The sequence below is a fragment of the Lathamus discolor genome, chromosome 7, assembly GCF_037157495.1.
Source record: "Lathamus discolor isolate bLatDis1 chromosome 7, bLatDis1.hap1, whole genome shotgun sequence".
In the NCBI taxonomy this organism is placed as follows: Eukaryota; Metazoa; Chordata; class Aves; order Psittaciformes; family Psittacidae; genus Lathamus; species Lathamus discolor.
The window spans coordinates 6,813,772-6,832,065 of record NC_088890.1 but is presented as its reverse complement, the minus strand read 5'-3'; the positions used below and the strand labels follow the sequence as shown (position 1 = coordinate 6,832,065).

General features: G+C 61.5%; 1 protein-coding gene across 1 annotated transcript; it reads right to left on the bottom strand.

Moving 5' to 3' along the window:
- Positions 1-13: 13 nt before the first annotated feature.
- SLC38A3 (solute carrier family 38 member 3) lies at positions 14-14,455 on the bottom strand. Its single transcript, XM_065687699.1, has 16 exons — positions 14,279-14,455; positions 6,628-6,779; positions 6,409-6,493; positions 6,200-6,315; positions 5,646-5,719; positions 5,474-5,566; positions 5,310-5,391; positions 4,403-4,485; positions 4,228-4,286; positions 3,617-3,790; positions 3,405-3,484; positions 2,882-2,982; positions 2,668-2,792; positions 2,164-2,308; positions 1,629-1,732; positions 14-1,527 (listed from the first exon to the last, which is right to left on the bottom strand). The coding sequence occupies exons 2-16, from the start codon at positions 6,735-6,737 to the stop codon at positions 1,423-1,425; spliced, it is 1,536 nt and encodes a 511-aa protein (XP_065543771.1). The 5' UTR covers positions 6,738-6,779; positions 14,279-14,455; the 3' UTR covers positions 14-1,422.
- Between the last annotated feature and the right edge of the window lie 3,839 nt (positions 14,456-18,294).

Genomic DNA, 18,294 nt, shown 5'->3' with positions numbered 1-18,294 from the left:
CCTGAGACCTGGGCACATTCACATCTTTATTCTTGCTGCCGGAGCTGCTCGGGCTGGCCTCCTGCCAGCACGGGCATTCCCTATGGATAATTTAATAGCATCACCCCCCCAGCATGGAGCAGCCGGGCTGGGGGCAGATGACAGGGTCGCGCTGTAGCTGGCAGCCCCAAGGCAATGGTGAGGGTCCACAGTGATGCCCCTCACTGTCTCTCCTTGTCCCATATATATATATATATATGTACATTATACAGAGCTACCCAGAGCGACACAACATGTTAAAAAAGATCTACTCTTATATACACTATTTATAAAAAGCATCCCAGCCTCCACCACCCCGGTAAAAAAATACATCTCTTATGTACTTCACTGTGGGACAGCCCTCCTTGCCCCACGCTGCCCACCCTACTGGGCTGCCTCCCACCCTGGGAAGGGAGGCAGGGAGTGGGAGACCCACCCTCCAGGTTTTGGCATGACATGGGGTGTCCCAGTGGCATGTACAGGTGGATGGATGGGCGGACAGGAGAGGGCTGTGAGCGCCCATGTGCTGGGCCTAGGTGCAAGACTAGCAGGGCCAGCTTGGGTTGCGGGGTGTGCCCATCACCCTGGCATCTGGGCACGCAGACAGGGAGGTGGCTCGGGAGCCCCCAAGCTGGCCCCCAATGACATCTGCCCACAGCATCCCCCAACCTGCGCCCCTCAGTGGGGCCAGGCCCCTGCCAGCATGCAACCTCCCCAGAGCGATGCTGCTGGTCCCCATGCATGGCCTGGGGTCACTGGGGTCCCATCCATGGGTATCGGGAGCCAACCGTCTACCCAGCAGGCTCAAGAGGAGCAGGCTGGTACTGTCAGCCACAGCGGCAGGGCCACACTGCCCACAGGGACCAGGGTGCCCCCATGATGCAGGGGGAGCGGGGTGGCATCTCTCTGGGGACCGGGAGAGGATGTGTATCTTGGGCACAGGCTCCAGCTCCCCACGGACACTGTTCAGCAGGGCTCTGGATACTGTCTGGAGGGCCAGGTAAGTGCCCCCTGTCCCCACACCCCTGGCAGTACCCGCTGCTGGTGGCTCTAGGTGCGCAGACCCGAGCTCCACCAGACAGCCAGCTCCTGGTGAGGTAGGGCAGTGTTATTCCCATTTTACAGATGGGGAAACTGAGGTGTGGAGCAAGGAGGGGACCTGCTGGAACGGGGAGAGGGGCACAGCACCTGCCCCAGGCTCGCCGCCCCATCTTTAGCATAGGTCAGGGGGATCCCCGTGCCTGCCATGGCTCATGCCCATTCACCACCACCATAGGTGATGGGCAGCAATGAGAGACGGTCCCTGGGGCAGCCCATAGGGCCATGGCACGGGGCTGAGCTCAGGGCTGGCTGTCCTGGGGCACCAGTGGGGTGGGAGGGGTTGGTGTGGGCACCCAGTGCTGGCTAGTGGCTGCCACCACTCTTCCCCCCTCCCGTAGCCCAGTCAATGATGATGAAGCTCAAGCTCATGATCATGAAGAGCACTCCGAGGAGGGCAAAGCAGGCAGCCTGTGGGGACAGGGAAGCAGTCAGGGACAGTCAGGGTGACAGGGTCCCCAGCACAGGACCCCATCCCTCTCCCCATTCCTGTCCTATCCCCCTATGCTTACCAAGATTTTGGGGGTGGAGCGCAGTGGTTCCTTGTCCTTGGGCATGATGCGGATGTAGAAGATGGCAGGAAAGATGAAGATGAGGCAGGGAGCGGAGGTGGCACCTGGAGCAGACAGAGACAGAGCAGCTCAGCCCTGCCAGCCCGGATGCCAGGCAGGTCCTCTCCCCCCTGCCAACCCCAGCCCTGGCAAAGCTTTCCAGGAACCCAGGGACACTGTGTCCTGGCACTGTCCCCACATAGCAAGGGCCTTGGCACTGCGCTGGGTGCTAAGCAGGGGGAGCCTGGATTGGGGGTTCAAGGGGAACACCCAGGGGAAGAGCAAGCGCTCGCCAGCAGCGTAGCAAGCAGCCAGCACTGCACCACAGAAACCTGCCTGCTGGGACAGGGATGGGGCTGGGGGACATCCCACATGCCCCTTTGTCCTGGCATGTTGAAAAGGGGAAACCGAGGCACAGGGAGGTCAGGCAAAGCTGAGCACCAGGCAGGGGCTGTTGTGGTACCCATAACACCCAGTGCCAAAGGGGGCCACACACCGATCATGCCGAAGATGCCAAGGATGGAGGGAGCAAAGATGACCAAGAGGTTGATGAAGGTCAGCAGAACCACAGCAATGGTGACATGGCGGATCCAGCTGAAGTCCTTCCCTTGGAACAGCATCTGCTGGATGGCCCGGCGCACCTGGAGACAGGGACAGAGGGTCACATTCCATCCTTGGAGCCAGGGCCCATCCCATCCCCTGTCCCTACAATCCTGCCAGTCCCTGTCACTCTTTCCCCTGCTCCAGCCCTGTCTCCACAATCCTGCCAGTCCCCATCACCCTTTCACCTGTCCCAGCTCTGACCTTGATGCCCCACTGCTCCCCGTCACCTCTTCCCAGCCCTATCCCTGACACCCAGCAGGTCCCATTCCCAATCCCTGCAGCCCCACCAATCCCTGTCTCCAGGTCGCAGCCCCATCGCTGCCTCAGTTTCCCCTCTCAAAGCCTGGTGTCGAAGCCCTGTGGCAGGCAGGGTTGCAGTGCCCACAGGTCCACTCACAGGGAAGAGGACGATGGGGACGGTCAGGGTGACAGCTGTCAGCACGGCGACCCGCACACACAGGACAAGCACATCGAAAGGGTCCACCTTGTTGTAGGTGTGCAGCAGCTCCGACTCCACCCGGTCTGCGGGCAGCAGCGGATGAGCACTGGCAGCGCCAGCACCAGGTACCGGCATGCGGGCAGGACCCCCCTCCCCATCCCCAAGTCCTCACCATAGAATGTGAGGTAGCCAAAGAGCGCAGCCAAGAAGTACATGAGGTACATGACCGTGATGGAGATGTTGGAGATGCACTGCATCTTCTTCTTGGAGGGACTGCAGGAAACAGCGAGCTCAGCACAGCCCCTGCAGTCCGTCCCAATGCACAGCACCCACCAGCACTGAGCAACCACCCAGCAGGGAGGAGTGATGCTGGAACACCAGCTTGGGGTGCATGGGGGCTGTTTAGAGGAGCTGTGTTCCCCCTTCCTGTGTGGTTCGTCAGATCACCCACCCATCCACCACCCGTCCTGAGCCGTATCACCCACCTCCCAGGGGTGACATGACCCACCGCCAACCAGCCATTCAGCCCCAGTTGCATCACACATCTCCTGGGACATCCCAGGTCCTGTCACCCACCACCCAAGCAGGGTCATATCACCCACCTCCCGATGATGCCCCTGCACAGGTCCCACACTGGATGGCACTGCCTTTGATGGGCTCATCCCCCTGTGTAGGTGCCCCCACCCAGGACTCACTTCTTCAGCTCAGTGTAGATGGGCAGGACCTCAGGGTGGCAGACGAAGGCAAAGGCCATGATGGGGATGGTGTATGCTGTCTGCATGAGAGGAGCGCTGCTGGGCATTGAGGCCAAGCTGGTGGGTGCCACCACCACCAAACCACCAGCCTTCATGGGGTGCACAGGGTGGGGGCTCACATAGAGCCCCTGGGGTGCATCCCAGGTCCCTACCTGGGAGTTCAGGGTGAAGAAGCTGGGGGTGCAGGTGCCCTGCTCGGGGGCCTGGAGGACGGTGTAGCTGTTCTGGTAGTCGCTGGTGCTGACGGAGGTGGAGTTGAGGCTGCCTGTGAGGTTCCCTTCCTGTTCAGGGAGTGGGCAGGGGATCTGGAACTTCTTGTAGATAACCTGGGTTTGGGAGGACACGGGGATGGTCAGCACCCAGCGCCACGGCCCTCTGGCACCGCATCCAGCGGGAGGGTGCCCCTACAGTAACCCCTCTATGGGGCACCCTTTGCCAGCAGTGCCCCATGGCAATGCTGGCCCCCAGCCTGCACCTGTGAGGGTGGACATCAGGCACAGTGGGGCACAGCAGGGCAGCAGCACATGGAGGGCCCACATGAACCATTTCCCCCCGGGCACCCTCTTCTGTCCCCTTTCCACAGCGTTTGGCTCCTTCAGCCAAAAATAACCCAGCAGCATGACAGCACCTCCACAGCCCGGAGCACCCAATGTCCCCACTGTCACCATGGCATGCAGCCTGGCCATGTGGCAGCAGAGCCATGCACCCCAGCACGAGGGTGCTCAGCATCTGGAACCACCAGCATGTGCCAGCAGGTGCTCACCGAGATGAGGAAGAACACCATGCAGCTGAGCGAGAAGCCGCTGGCGTAGCCGAGGTAGCCTGAGGAGGGAGAAGAGCACGGGTATGGGTAGGACTCATCACCCCAGGCTGGCACTGTCACCCCATTGGAGCACCGGGGTGCCAGATGCTGGTTGCAGGGAGCATCACCGACTTACCCAGCTGCTTCATGAGGGCCAGGGGCAGGATAATGGTGAGGGAAACCAGGATCACCAGATAATTCCCATTCATGTACCAGTCCCTGGAAGCAGAGGGCCTGCTCACTGCCGCACTCTGCCGGGGCACGTGAGGCACAGGCAGACATACAGGGGGCCTGTCCGCCACACATGGGGACACTTGAGCTGGCAGCCCAGGGTCGCTGGCATCCCTTGAGAGATCCACTAGCATCCCGGCTGTGCAAGCATCCCCATGGACCCCTGAGATGGCATCCCTGGGACCACTGAGGCCAGCATCCCTGGGGACTCTTGAGCCGGGGTCCTGCCTACCTGCAACGCGGTGCATCCCCAAGGGCTAGCGCTGCTGTGGGTAGGCTGAGAACTGCTGTTCTCAGCACATGTTTTTCCATGTGCAGCCCAGGGCACCAGCATCTGCAAGGGGGGCTCAGCCAAGTCCTCAACACTGTGGGCACCACCACTGCCCAGCCCTGGTCAAGCACCCCAGAGCAGCCAGGATTAAGCATGGTTGGGATGTCCAGTCCTGCACTGGTGGAGGTCTCTGTGGCAGCTCTGCCCAGCATTTGCCCAGCTCTCACCCCCCATGCTGCCAGGCTGGGATGCAGGCATGGGGTCAGGGAACCCATTCCCAACCAAGACCTCCCACTCCCCACCCCGCAGCAGCTCCGGGTTCTGCTCAAGGAGGAAAGCCTGATCCCAAGGGGATGTGAGGAGCAGGGATTGGAAGTTCAGCTCAGTTTAATCCCACCCAAGGGCTTATTCATCACTGATGGTTATCAAAAATAGTAGTGGCTTAATGTCAGTAAATCCCTGCCACGGGCTGCACAGCTGGAGCCGAAGCCCCAGCGCCTGCCTGGGGAAGGCACAGGCAGCACGGGCGGGAGGTGCTCACGTGGTCTTCTCCTCCAGGTTGAGGAAGGTCTGGATGACGAGAGGCACTTCGGATTTGACGATGTACAGGTAGCTGGACATGGCTGCAGGGCAGAGCGAGGTTGTGCTGCACCAATGTGCCCCAGTGCAAATCCCTGCTCCCAGCCCTGCCAGCCCCATCCTCACCTCCAATGTTCTGCAGCGTGATGGCGATGGCCGCAGCCAATTTCCCCGGTGTGCCAAAGGCTCGGTATCCCAGCTGCTCATAGGCGCGGATGCCTGTGGGATGGGGAGAGGTGCTGGCTGAGGGTCAGGAAGGAAACCCCTGGCATGGATCCCCCACGGACCTGGCACTCACCCACAATGCCTGAGGACTTGAGCAGCAGGTGGATGGAGTAGCTGGAGAGCAGGGCCACCGCTGTCAGGAGGAAGCTGTGGGAAGACAGTGCCGTCACCAGTGGGTCACAGCACAAGGCTTGGGCACAGCCATGGGGTAAACACTGCATGGGTGCTCTGCCACCCTGGCGGGCCACCCAGACCCTTGCCTTGGCACTGGCTGGGTGCTCACAGGGTGGATGATCCACAGCGTGCTCACAGCCCCATCCCCAGCCCTGTGGGTGCCTGTCCCCATGCCCAAAAGGAGCCAGCACCCATATCCTTTGGGCCAAATGGGGAAATCTGGTCCTGTACTAAGGGAGTCAAGCCTCCATCATCATCCTCCTCCACCAGAGCAGGGCACAGCACCCGGCAGGGGCAGACAGACTCATGCCAGGGATGGGCATTGCTCAGGCAGCAGGATGTTGGTCCCTGCGTCACCCTGCACCTTTCTCACCTGCACCCCTGGCACCCACTGAGGAAGAGCCCCCCCGCACCCAGATCCTCCCCAAGCCCCCACGGGTGCGCAGCACTCACAGGAAGAGGATGATGCCGGTGTTGGCCATGGCATAGGCCAGTCCCAGGATGCCGCTGCCCATGATAGCATTGCTCAGGTTGAAGACAGACATCCCAAAAGACGTCTTCCCTTCGAACTGTGCACATGAGTCAATAAGGAGGGGACAAAATAGTCACACCGGGAGCTACCCCTATCCCACCACTCCCATGGTGCCTGTGCCAATACTTACATCAGTGAAGTGTGTCTGCTTCTTCTCAGCGCCGTGGGGCAGGAACTCCTCCATCTCTGCCGTGCCAGTCTGGTTCTCCTCAAACCTGGCCGCCGGAGAGAGCAGGATGAGGCCGAAGCAGAACCGTGTCCCACCCAAAGCCTGGACAGTGCCAGCTGGCATTGCAAGGGCAGTGAGCAACCCAAACTCTGGCACCCCAATTTGTCCCAGGGTCCCTACCTGTCACCTGCCAGCGAGGCCATGGTGGAGGTGGTGAGCGCGGCTGTGTGCTTCCCGTTGGGCACCAGCTCCACCATCTCGGCCTGGAGGGGCATGTCCGTGGCATCCATGGCAGAGAGATGGCTGGGCTCACTGCGGGCTCTCCTTGGGCTCTGCAAGAGTGGGGCAAGAGGGGTCCAGCTCTAAGCAGGAGCACTGGAGGGGCTGGCCTGAGGTCACACAAGTCCTGCATCTGCAGGGGATGCTGGTGTTGGGTTCAGCACCAGCGCTGGTGGCACTGTAGGGACAGGCACTGGGATGACAAGGCTACCCAGCCAGCCAGCACCACGGCGGGGCCTCTGCCCACTCAGCACACTTCACCCCACAGAGCTCACCCCCTCTCCAACAGTCCCACAAGGCCCCCCTGGTGCATCCACACCCCACGCAGCCATCCTGCAGCCCACCCGCAGGGACATTCTGCTCCCTTTCCCGTAGCACGATGCCAGCCCAGCCCAGAGCCTCCATCCACAGTGCCTGCCCATCTCCATCCCCTGCCTGCTGCACTCAGCTCCGTGCCTCACTTTACCCTCCTGCAGATGGGCGCCAGCAGGCAAGCAGGGGAGTTCTGGGGGGCAGATGGAGAGTGGAGCTCAGGGACACCCCAGCCATCGTCCTTACATGCAGCCTGTGGCACTGCTGTGAAGGTCTCACCCGTGTCCCACCGCCCTGGCTGGTGTGGCTGGGCTGCCAAGACAGGGGCTCAGGGGCATGTCAGGGCTGGACAAACAGAGCAGGAAAGAGCGCAGGGCTATGAGACAGCTCCTTGGCAGGAGAAGGAGGCCGGGCTGCCGAGAGCGGGACGCCTTGGCACGCCGCACAAAGCTGCCTCTGTGCGAGCACTGGCCCTCCGCGCCCCACTAGGAAACAGCACAGGGTGGCTTTCTGGGGCAGGCTGACAGCAGGAGCAGGGTCCCCGCCACCCCCCGCCGGCTTGAGGGGCTGGGGTTCTGTTTTACATGCTGGGGGGGTGCCACTTTGGGGCCATGTCTGGCCAAGGGACGATGTCACCTATCCAGGGTGAGGGCTGGCTGGGATGCGGTGTGGACCCCAACTCCTGAAGGATGCTGCTGCCCTGTCACCCCAGTGGCTGGGGTCCCCATGGGGTGAGCAGAGGGGGACGTGCCTATCTTTACACTCCCAGGGGATTGGTGGCCCTGGGACAAAAAGTGTTCTCCCGTGGCACTGCTGGGGCAGGGAGACTCCAGAGACAGCAGTGCCCCTGTCACGCAGAGGAAGAATATGACAGCAGGGTGTGGGTGCCAGTACCTCCGGGCTCCAGAGCTGCTGCCCTGCCTGGCCCTGCCTATCCAGGCCACCAAGCAGACCTGGCAAGGTCATCCCAGGCCACACGCAGGATGCCGGCACTGCCAGAAGGCTGAGCCCCTAAGGCTAGCCTGGAATGAGGGGCACACGGTCGGGCCACCCTGCCTGAGGCACCTAGCCAGGTGGGGAAACAGAGGCAGGGCACAGGCCAGTGGGGACCAGAGCAGGGAGGCTCAGCTCTACGGGGGAAAAGAGGGAACCGCAGGGCAGGCACTGGGATGATTTATCCCCTCTGCTAGGCCTCCGCTTGGGCCAGATCCAGGCACGAACAAGGCTGCCAGCACGTCTAAACGCCGCCGTTAACTCTGTGCCTTCCCACTGCCGCGGGCGGGCACAACCGAACCGGTCACTCCAGGTGCTGCGCTTGAGAGGGGCCGACGGGTCCCTGGTGCTCCATCACTTCCACGCCCCCCCAGCCCCGCCAGTGCCGCAGGCAGGGCTCTGCTGCATCCCATGGGCGGTGGGCAGGAGCTTCCCGCTCCCGGCCCTCTGCCCCACGGGCGCCGGGCAGGCTGGGCGCCCTCCTCTGCAGCCCCTTTCTTCTCCCAGGTTATAATTACACCTCGCCGGGCGGCTCAGGAAATACCAGCTGCTTCCCCCGAGCGCCTCTCGGAATAGCAAGCGGCACGGCCGGGCTTATTCTGCATGCACCGCGCTTAGCGCTGCCACCCAGACGCTTCCTCTCGCTCGGCAGCCCTGGCACAGCCCCGGCACTGCTCGCTGCCACCTCCATGACCAGCCCTGGCCTTTGCTCCTCGGCCAGGGTCTCTCCCGTCATCAGCGGCCGGGGAAGGTGGGAAGATGAAAGGGGAGTAACAGGAGACGCTTCGATCGGGCAGAGCGTGCCCTGCCTGACGCTGTTTGCCTTGCGATAAGGTGGGCAGAACAGCAAATACGTGGAGCAGCGGATGGCCCTGGGCGGTGCAGTGGGTCCCCAGGGCAGAGGACTCACCCCTTTCCCTGTATGCCCAATTCCCCTCTGCTCTGGGAACAGAGCATGTCCCCAGGGATACCTTCCCACAGCATGCCAGCCCCGAGAGCCCCAGCCCACCACAGGCCTGCCATGCCACCACACAGATGGGATGCTGCCGTCCTCGCTGGACCCTTGGCCAGCCCACTCCTGACCACCACAGATCGCCCACCCTGATGGCACGGGCACAGACATGCGCATGTGCACAGAATCCCTCCACTGTGGCACCCAGGGCCATGTCCCTGGGGGTGCTGAGCCAGCTACATTGCTTTCCTGACAGCTCCGGGGGACACGACAGTGGCAGCCCCGCTGCTGTCAGACCTCCCGCCTCTCTCTACCCATGCCAGGCTCTCCTGTGGGCTGCTCCTGCTGCCCCACTGCTCAGTGACACGGGGGACATCACCCACCCACCAACCTCCCGTCACCGCAGGCATCCCGAGCCGGGCCCCGGTGTCGTCCTGCCCCCCCCCGCGGGGAAGGCCGAGCCCTATGCGTGGGGCGGCACGTACCCTTCCTGCCGGCCACGTCTGTGCGCCGGGGGGAGGATGCGGTCGGTCTCGCCCGCCGCGCCCCGGCCAGCACAGATGCCTGTCCCCGCCTTGCCGGGACGAGGACACGTGTATGGGTCGGCAGGGTCCCCGAGTCCCTGCCTGGCAGGCAGCAGCCCTGGGTTAATGCCGGTCCCCCGCCAGCCCTCCCAGGTGGCCGGGGCACCATTGAGGGGGATCCGGTCCTGGAGGGGACCGCATCCCTCTGCCTGACGCTCCACTTCCATCCAGATGCCTTTTAAAAGGTAGAAAATCCCAGCTGGGAGCAAGGCACAGCCAGGAGCAGGGGGAGCTCTGTCGGCAATGCCAGCAGAGCATGCTGTAGGGAGGGGGGGTCCCTTGCACCCCGCAGCATGGTGAAGAGGACACATCAGCCCCGGGAGAGCCTGGCTCTCACACTGCACTGGTCATCCCAGTCAATCCTTGGTATGGTGCAGTCCCAGCAGAGCACACTGTGCCGGTGGGAGTACGGCACACATGGGGCCTGGCAGCCGCTGCCTGCCAGCACCACATGGTGCCAGCCCCGGGGTGTTGTGACCCATCATGTCCCTGCAGCCCGTGACACCCATCCGTGGGCACCTGCTGCTCTCACCTGCGAGAACGAAGGTGCCAGATCTCCCTGACAGCGTGTGGGTGCTCCCCAAGGCCGGGGACCCCCACAGGGCAGAGACGCCCTCCCCATCTCCTCTCCCTCTGCAGATGAATCCCAGCTAATCCGCCCAGCTGGACCATGGGACTATTCCTGGTGGTAATCCGGCTTTAGCACCAAGCCTGCTGCTGCTGCCGCCTGCGTGCTCACAGACAGGTACCCCACTGGGTACTCACCAGTGTGTGCCAGGGGGCCAGCAGCAAGACCCCCCCCCCCCCCATGCCCGCCTGCCCAGGTGCCTGTTCAGGTTTCAGTGCGTCTGGGCACACAGAGGTCTCATGTTCCCTGGGGCTGCACTGGTGACAGAGCCCTTCCACGGAGATGGGCAGAGTGGGCAAGCGGGCAGGGGTGCCTCCACTGCCACCAGCACCCAGCCCTGGGATTACCCCTGGCACTGCTGCTCAGCATGGGGTGGCTCCCAGCCTGGGGTCACTGGTCAGCCCTCCGGACTACTACTGGAGATGGGGTGACCCCTACCTTGAGGTCCTTAATCAGTCCCCTAAACTGCTGCTGGGCACGAAGTGACCCCAGCCTCGGGTCCCTCATCAGCCACCAGCACTGCTGTGGACGCAGGGGTGTGCAGGCAGAGCTGGGACAACAGCTAAAACCTCAGCAGTCCCTGAGCATCATCTCCACAGGGAGGCTGGCCTCAGCAGGGCAGGCACACACAGTGGGGACCCCCATCACCTCCCCTTGCCCCTCAAAAGAGAAGCACCGGGGGTGGCCCTGGGAGGCCAGATGCTGACAGCAGAGTCAGCTGGACGCTGCAGGAGTAGAGCCTGCCCTTCCCCCCGAGCACACACAGACGTGGCTTTCCCCCTGACCTGTCTTCCTAAAATTAGCACCCCAACCCTGTTTTTAAACCTACGCCACTTCTCCCCTCCACCTCCCAGCCAAACGGAGGCAGTGCCATCATCCCACCTACCCCTGCAGCAGTGGGCACCCAAAAAGGCAAATCCAGCTGCCCAGGGCCACAGATGGGCACCTCACCTTTGGGGTGAAGGTTCAGGAGTGCACCCCATGCAAGAGAACATCAGCAGCTGTGTGAAGGGATGATTGGAAACAACCTGCCCAGTGCACAGCTGGAGAGCCCCTCTGGGTAGCCCCAGTATAGACCCTCCCCAAAGAAACATGCTGGAGAGCCCCCTGAGAGCCCCACCAGAGACCTTCACCGCACTGCCCCATCAGACAGCCGTGCCAGTCAGCCCCACTGGTGGTCCCAGCATGAGCTGGGCAGTGCGGCACCACTCCTGGGCTCACCTAGCCCTTGGGTGACCTGGGCTTTCAGCCCCAGATTCCACACCATGGCTCAGCCTCTGCCCAGGTGATGCCACCAGGCTCTGTCCAGGGCAGAACTGGCAGTGGCAAGGAGTAAGTGACTCCTGAAGCCACTGTCCTGGCTGGCAGAGCCACGGTGGCACCAGCACCTGCCCTGGCAGCTCCAGGCTGTCCCCTCTGCACCATGTGGGAAGCAGCGCCCACCTGGGGTCTTCCCTTGAAGAACACAAGTAGCAACCATATCCTCAGGGATGGCTCTGCCCATGCTTGTGGACTTGCCCACAGGCAGAGCGTGCCAGTGGCTGGGCTGTTTCTTGGCCACGAGTCCCAGCAATGGACGTGCCATGGCCTGGGATACGCCAGGGAGGGGAAAGGCATCACAGAAAAGGGGGTGACAGAGCCAAACATCATGGAGCAGCTCAGCCACAGCAATCCCCTGCCAGCCAGACATCCCAGGACAGAGCCATGGGAAGAACGAGGGGCTGCAGCACAGCTACCAACCACCACCATCACCCTAGGTCCTCCCACATCCAAGCACCAGTACCAAGGTGATCTGGGAAGAGAGGCGGAGAAACTGAGGCCAGGTGAGGGCAACCAAGGCCAGGTGAGGGAAAGCCCAAGCTGCTGCTGATGCAACCCAGCATGAAGGGAAGGGGTTGAGCCTGAGTGGGACAAGCTCAGCAGCAGAGTTGGCCAGCCATGTTGGAACAGGGCTGACAAAACACAAGGCCCCTGGCACCCAGCATGGTTCTAGGAGATGCTGGGTGAGATGGAAGCTCAATCCCAAAGTGTCTCAGATGGCTCGTGGCTGGATATTGGATTTTGGTTTCAGATTAAAGCCAACGCACTGCCTGTCACTGTCACTGCTCAGGCCACCCCAGAAAGATGGTGACACTGATGGTGGCAATGCAGGGACTGATGGGCAGGTGACACCTGGAAAAATATTAGGTTTTCTATCACACTTCTGAAGATGCATTTCACCTGGGAAGCAAGATGCTTTCTTGGAGTTCCCACTCCTTAAAATACACCTGGCTTCGGCAGGATGATACTGAGGGGTTGACGGCAAAAACTCCAAACAGGCAGCAGTGGGGATGCCAGGAGGGACCAGCCTCAGCCCCAGCTGTGTCCCTGCCACCCCAGCACAGCACCCATCCCAAGCAGGGGCCACAGCCCACCCAAGCCCCATGGGACTACCAGTGCCCACAGCCCTGCCATTCTTGCCACGGGGCTACCCTACCAGCCTGACATCTGCTCCTCGGCTCAAGGAGAGCAGGACAAGGCTGTCTGTTCCCCTGCTGGCATGGGGGACCCAGCCAGCCACAAACCTCCGCCAGCAGCCAGGTTAGCGCGCGGCGGTCGAGACCCACGCAGTGAGGAGGAATGAAGAGATGGGAGGCTCGTCCTGCCCCCGACCCGCATGTGTTTTCTCAAGGGCTGCGTGTCCAAAGGAGCCCGTGGATCTCGCTCCATCCCCCCGGTCTCCATGCGCCAAGGAAAATAGGCTCTGCCGGTGCCTGTTTGTTTGCCGTGGCTGCGGCCCTGGCGTGTGATTACAGCTGCAGCGCGGCCGGGCGCTGTGGGGCTCTGCGCCACCGCCAGGCTCCCCCATGGTGCTGGCACCCCCTATTAGCCCCCGGGGGGCCGGGGTGTTCCACTACCCCCAACATTCCTGGCCACCGGAGTCAGGGCACTTCAGCACTCGGTCCCTGGGACCAGGGCAGTGCCGCAGGGATGGAGGGTATTTTTTGGGGTTCCCCCACGAAGCCGGGGAGCGAACATGTGCCAGTGGCCGGCAGCAGGGACCAAGCAGGTCTAACGGCTCAACTTGGGGCTGATCCAAACACCAGTGGAAAATTCCCTGTCTGCTCCGTGGCGGCTTGGCGCAGCCATGCCCTCCGCTGCCAGCCGGGCTCTGCCTCCCTCCGTCCTACCTGTCGGGATCTCACCCTTGCCACCGCACAGCCAGCTCCGGCATGAGGATCCCGAGGCCAGCAGCTGCCCAGCGCGCCTCAGTTTCCCCTTGGAGAAAGTTTCTCTCCAGCAGGAGTTTTCCAAGCCGCTCCAGCGGAGTGGGACACAGTGCCGAGTGGCGTGGGCCACGCGTGGCTGGTGGAACGGGATGTGCCTCCTGGCTTTCTACATGGCTGTCCCGGCTCTATAAATACCCGGTCTGGGAAGCACGGCAAGCACGGCCCCGCCAAGCCCCAGCAGCTCCCGAAGCAGCAGACATCCCTCTGCTCTCCCTGCCCGTGCCCCTGCTTCTCAGCCCAGCACCCTGACACCCGATCCCGTCCGCCACCGCTCCCAGCCTTCAGAAACACACGTTATTCCCAAGGGCGATTAAAAATTAAAATAGAAAAAAAAAGAAAAGGAGGAACGAAAGGGGTATTTGGGGGCTGGCGATATTATTAAATATCAGCAAAGAAGGCGGCGATGCTCAACCCCCCCGGCACCACGCTGCGGGCAAGAGCTGTGCCTGGGCGTTAGGTGCAAAGGCAGCGAGTTAGAGCTCTACCTTCCCTCTGCCCTCGCAGAATTTGTTACCCACTCGCCGGAGGGTTTCAGCTCTTGGAGAGAGAAGTAGCAGAAGAAAAGCAAAGCAAAACACCCCGGGCACTGCAACCTGCCAGCACTGCCGGAGCCTTCCCCAGCAGGGAAGGACCCGTCTGGCTCCGGGACAAGGAGGAGCAGAGGTTTGCGGGGAGCGCCAGGCTGCGGGAGGAGAGCTGAGCAGGGCGCGGGGCAAAGGGAGATGGGGTGGGGGGATAGGATGAGGTGCGGGGGGGGGAAGAAGGCAAAAAGCACTGGAGTGAGAGCAGCTGGGGAGAATGGGACGGGACTCACCTGCCCCCCTCTCCGGTGGTGCCTCTGCTGCGGGCTGGGGCGAATAGCCCCCGGTATCCAGCCCCGCGGTGCCGCAGATTAGAGACTATCCCGCAGCCGTAATCCCGGCGGAGCCGGAGATTAAACCGGAGCTGGGCCCGCCCCCAGCGCGGCGGCTCCCAATCTCCGCTCCGCAGGGTAGTGTCAGGGGCAGAGCCTGGGACGGACGGGCCGGGGGGGGCCGGGTGATGAAGAACCCGGCGCTGGCTGCGCACGGGCTCCGCCTCTCTCACCGCCCCGTCGGCTATCACCGCCCCTCCAGGCACTGGTGCCTCACCGGGCATGGCTACGCACCGGGCATCACTCCCACCGCGCACCAGTCCCGCTGGGAATCACAGCGCAGTGGCCATCAGTGTCTCACTGGGCATTGGTACCCAACCGAGCATCCCCAGCCCACTGGATACTGGTGCCTCACGCACCACCCCACTGAGCATTACCGCACCACAAGGTATTGACACCCCACCAGGAATCATCACCCACAGCACTGGGGGCTGCTGCCAGCGGCCAGCAGCCAGCTCTCAAAGCAACAGGACTGTAGCAATTGCTCTAATCTAACCTGAAGGGGTAAATTCAGCACATACTGAGTGCGGTTGCTGAGTTTTCTCCCCTTTTAGGTAGGGACAGAGTCACTCGGCAGCCAGGGAAGGTCCTCACCAGCACAACCCACAGCCAGATTCTCTCCCTGGCCTGGGAAGGTCAAGCTGCTCCCATGTTAAACCGACCCAGCTGACTGCCCTGCTCAGGGTGCCTGCGCTCCTGCACTGTCCACCACAGCATCTCAGAACCCTGGGAGCAGTCAGTCCATGTGGGATCACCCCAGTGTGACCCAGAGCAGGGAGCACAGCCCAGTCTCCTCCTTCAGTCTCCATCACACCTCCCCACCTGAGTTGAAACACCTCTTCTTTCACAGAGGCACAATTTTTGGATCTATCCCCGCTAATGTGCCCCAAAGAGGAAATTTCTTCTCCCAAGAGCATCCCATGTACTGCAGGGAAAGCCAGAAGCTCCTGACCAGCCATCAGCTGTGTCCCCACGCGTTCCTTGCCCCTTCCTGAGGACTGTCACCTCCAACCACCTCCTGCACCTCTGCCCTGCCTGGCTTTCACTTCACTTGAAAGCCTTTGGGGTCCACACTGCAGAGAGGCTGGGGTTTGATGCTTCCACCTCCATGCAGAGCAATGAGCCCTGTGCCACGGCTGCGTGCTGGCTCTGCACATTGCTGGGAGGCTTTATTTGTGTTGTGCATATCTTCCATAAATCCTTGCAAAGCCTTGAGAGGTCTGGGATGGAAACGACTCCGGCAGCCGGCAGTGAGCATTGCCATCAGGCTGGCAGGAGGAAGACCTCTGTTCGCGCCGCCGGCAGGCAGCCTCAGCACCTCGCACCCAAGCATGGCGGGGTGTTAAACACTCAGAGACAGCTCTGCCCTCCTGGCAGTCCCACAGCTCCTGTGACCGCCACTCGCCTGTGGCTGGAAACATCCATTAACTAATTTCTAATAGCAGCAGCGTGCGTAAGTGCTGAACCAGCACTGGCTGGCATGACGGGGGACCGCAGGCAGCCAGGTCCACAGGCATGGCTGGGCTCAAGCCATCTGCTTAACCCTTCCCCTGCTCTGATGAAGGCAGCACCTGCCACGTGGCACCAGTACAGAGACATCCTGACGTCCTGGGGATGGGTGGCAACATGCCTCATTAGGGTTGTAAAAGGAGGCCAAGAGCTGCCGCCCTGTAAGCAAACATGGCACAGGAGGCTAGGGACAGGGATGGGTAGAACAGCTCCATGGCACGGGGTGCAGTGCCCGCTGATGGGGTGGTCATGCTGGGGACCAGGGAGAGGGCAGCAATTCAGAGCCTGTTTGCTCCTTCCCAGCCTCCACATGCCTCCCTGCTCCTTCTCCTGCTGGCACAAATGAAGTCGTACCCCCTTTTTATCATCCCTGCTCTTGTCCAGTGTGTGACACCCCTCTCCATTGCTTCCCCCTTTTCAGCTGGTCAGAGGAGATGCCCACACCATCCCCTTCACACCCAGCTGAAGCTTTGCGGACAACCAAAGCAGTGAGAAGGAAAGGAGGAAGAGAGAGCAAAGACATCCCCAGACCTCTCAGAGCTTGTCCCAGAGACTCCTTGTACCCCACAAACGGTGGCTCCATCCCCATGCAGCTGGGCTGGCCATGCAGCTGGGAGCTGGCTCCCTTCTCCACAACCAGGGGCTGACTGGGAGAGGGGTAGGATAAGACCATCCCCTCGGCCCCCCAAGTCCCAGGGATGATGGTGTTTCCCCAGGACAGCCGGGGGCAGTTTTGGATGCTCTTGGTGTCAGGCCCACACTTGGGCTCCAGCAGATTGTGAAACTGCAGCCCTGTGGTTTTCTCCAGCCAGCTGGAAAGTTTGATGCCAGATTCCTGGACGTGAGGAGCCTTCAGGGGGGCACAGCTTGGTGGAGCACAGCACGTCCCACCAGCAGTAGTCTGCTTCATGGGTGATGGGGAGCTGAGCACCATGCTGGCTGTGCCATGCCACAGCCCTTGCCTGCAGCCCAGGCCATGTGGTTTGCCTCTCACCAACCCACAGCCAAAAGATGCACTACCTTTTATCCTTAAGCCACACTCAGAGATCCAAAGGGTTAACGTGAGCCCATAAAGCTCCTCAGCCTCAAGAGCATCCTGGCACAGGATGAGGCCAGACAGGACCCAGCAGGAAGGAGTGGGTGCCATGCATGGCCAGGACATGCTCTCCTTGTCACACTTGGTTTCCAGCCTGTGCCTGCTGCCTACTGAGGCTTGCTGTTCCCAGAGCCGAGATGGGAGATGGCAGGAAGATATGGTGGAGGTAACGGCCAGATCTGCAGCCCAAACAGATCTGTCGCCCCCGCCACTACTGTGGCCTCTTGAGCAAGAGACCTCTTGGAACTTGTCCTTGCCAGGAACATGCCAGTGGATGCCACTGGCTCCTGGCACCAGCCATCTCACAGGCACAGCCCCAGCACCCAGCAGGAGCTCTGAGACTGCTGCACCCTAACCCCACCACCAGAGAGTGAGGCACAAAAGGAGCTGGGAATGCTGGTAACAGGACAGGGATGTCTACCCAGGTGGCATGGGCTGGGGGGACTCTGGGGCGCAGCCTGCCTGAGGCCATGCCCAGAGCAGGACCCTTCCTCCCCCAGTCACCCCCTCCACAGAACCCCCGAGCACCAGCAGCATCGTCCCTGGCCCTGGAGCTGCTGGGGGCAGCTCATGGCCCCTTCATCGCCCTTGACCACCGCCTCGCTCACAGCACATGCTGTCATGTGGCAGAGCACAACAACAACAAGGACTAATTGGTTAATGCGATTTCAAAACATGATTTGCAATTATAACTCGCTAGAGAGCATTCAATGATCCTGCACATCAGGAGAGTGGGCTTTTCTCCTTCGTTTGTTCCTGGAACCTCGAAACCAATTAACTTTACAGAAGCCAGAAGCAAAGTGCTGCTCAGCAGACTTGCAGGGTGAGTTATCTCTGTGCTCAATCACTCTCCTGCCAAACGCCACACTGGGAACCAAGGATCTGAGGACAAGCCCTAGGGTAACCCTGCTGCTTCTCCCCTTAGCACTGTGGTGTTTGGAGGGGGGTCCTGGGGCCCTCAAATCCTGCAGACCCTGCTGTGATGCCAATCCAACATGGGATCCTCCAGCTTCCAGCCACCAAACACCAAGGATGCTTGGAAATGCTTGAGGACAGGAGGATGCCCTGAGGCCTAGGAGATGGGGACAAATTGTTCCTTTTGGCATAGGACTGTCTCCTCTGTCACCTCTGGAGGTGCTGGCAGCAGCCTGCTCATCTTTGCCACCTAGGGCAACCGTTTTCCTGTTGTTCCCACTGGCAGCACCCACAGCCCCACCGGGCCAGGTTTGCTCCCATGGGCTTGACAAGGGCTTAAATGCCTTTAAGACAATTAAGCAAGGACGTAGCAAGGACTTTGCTGCTTTTAAATGCA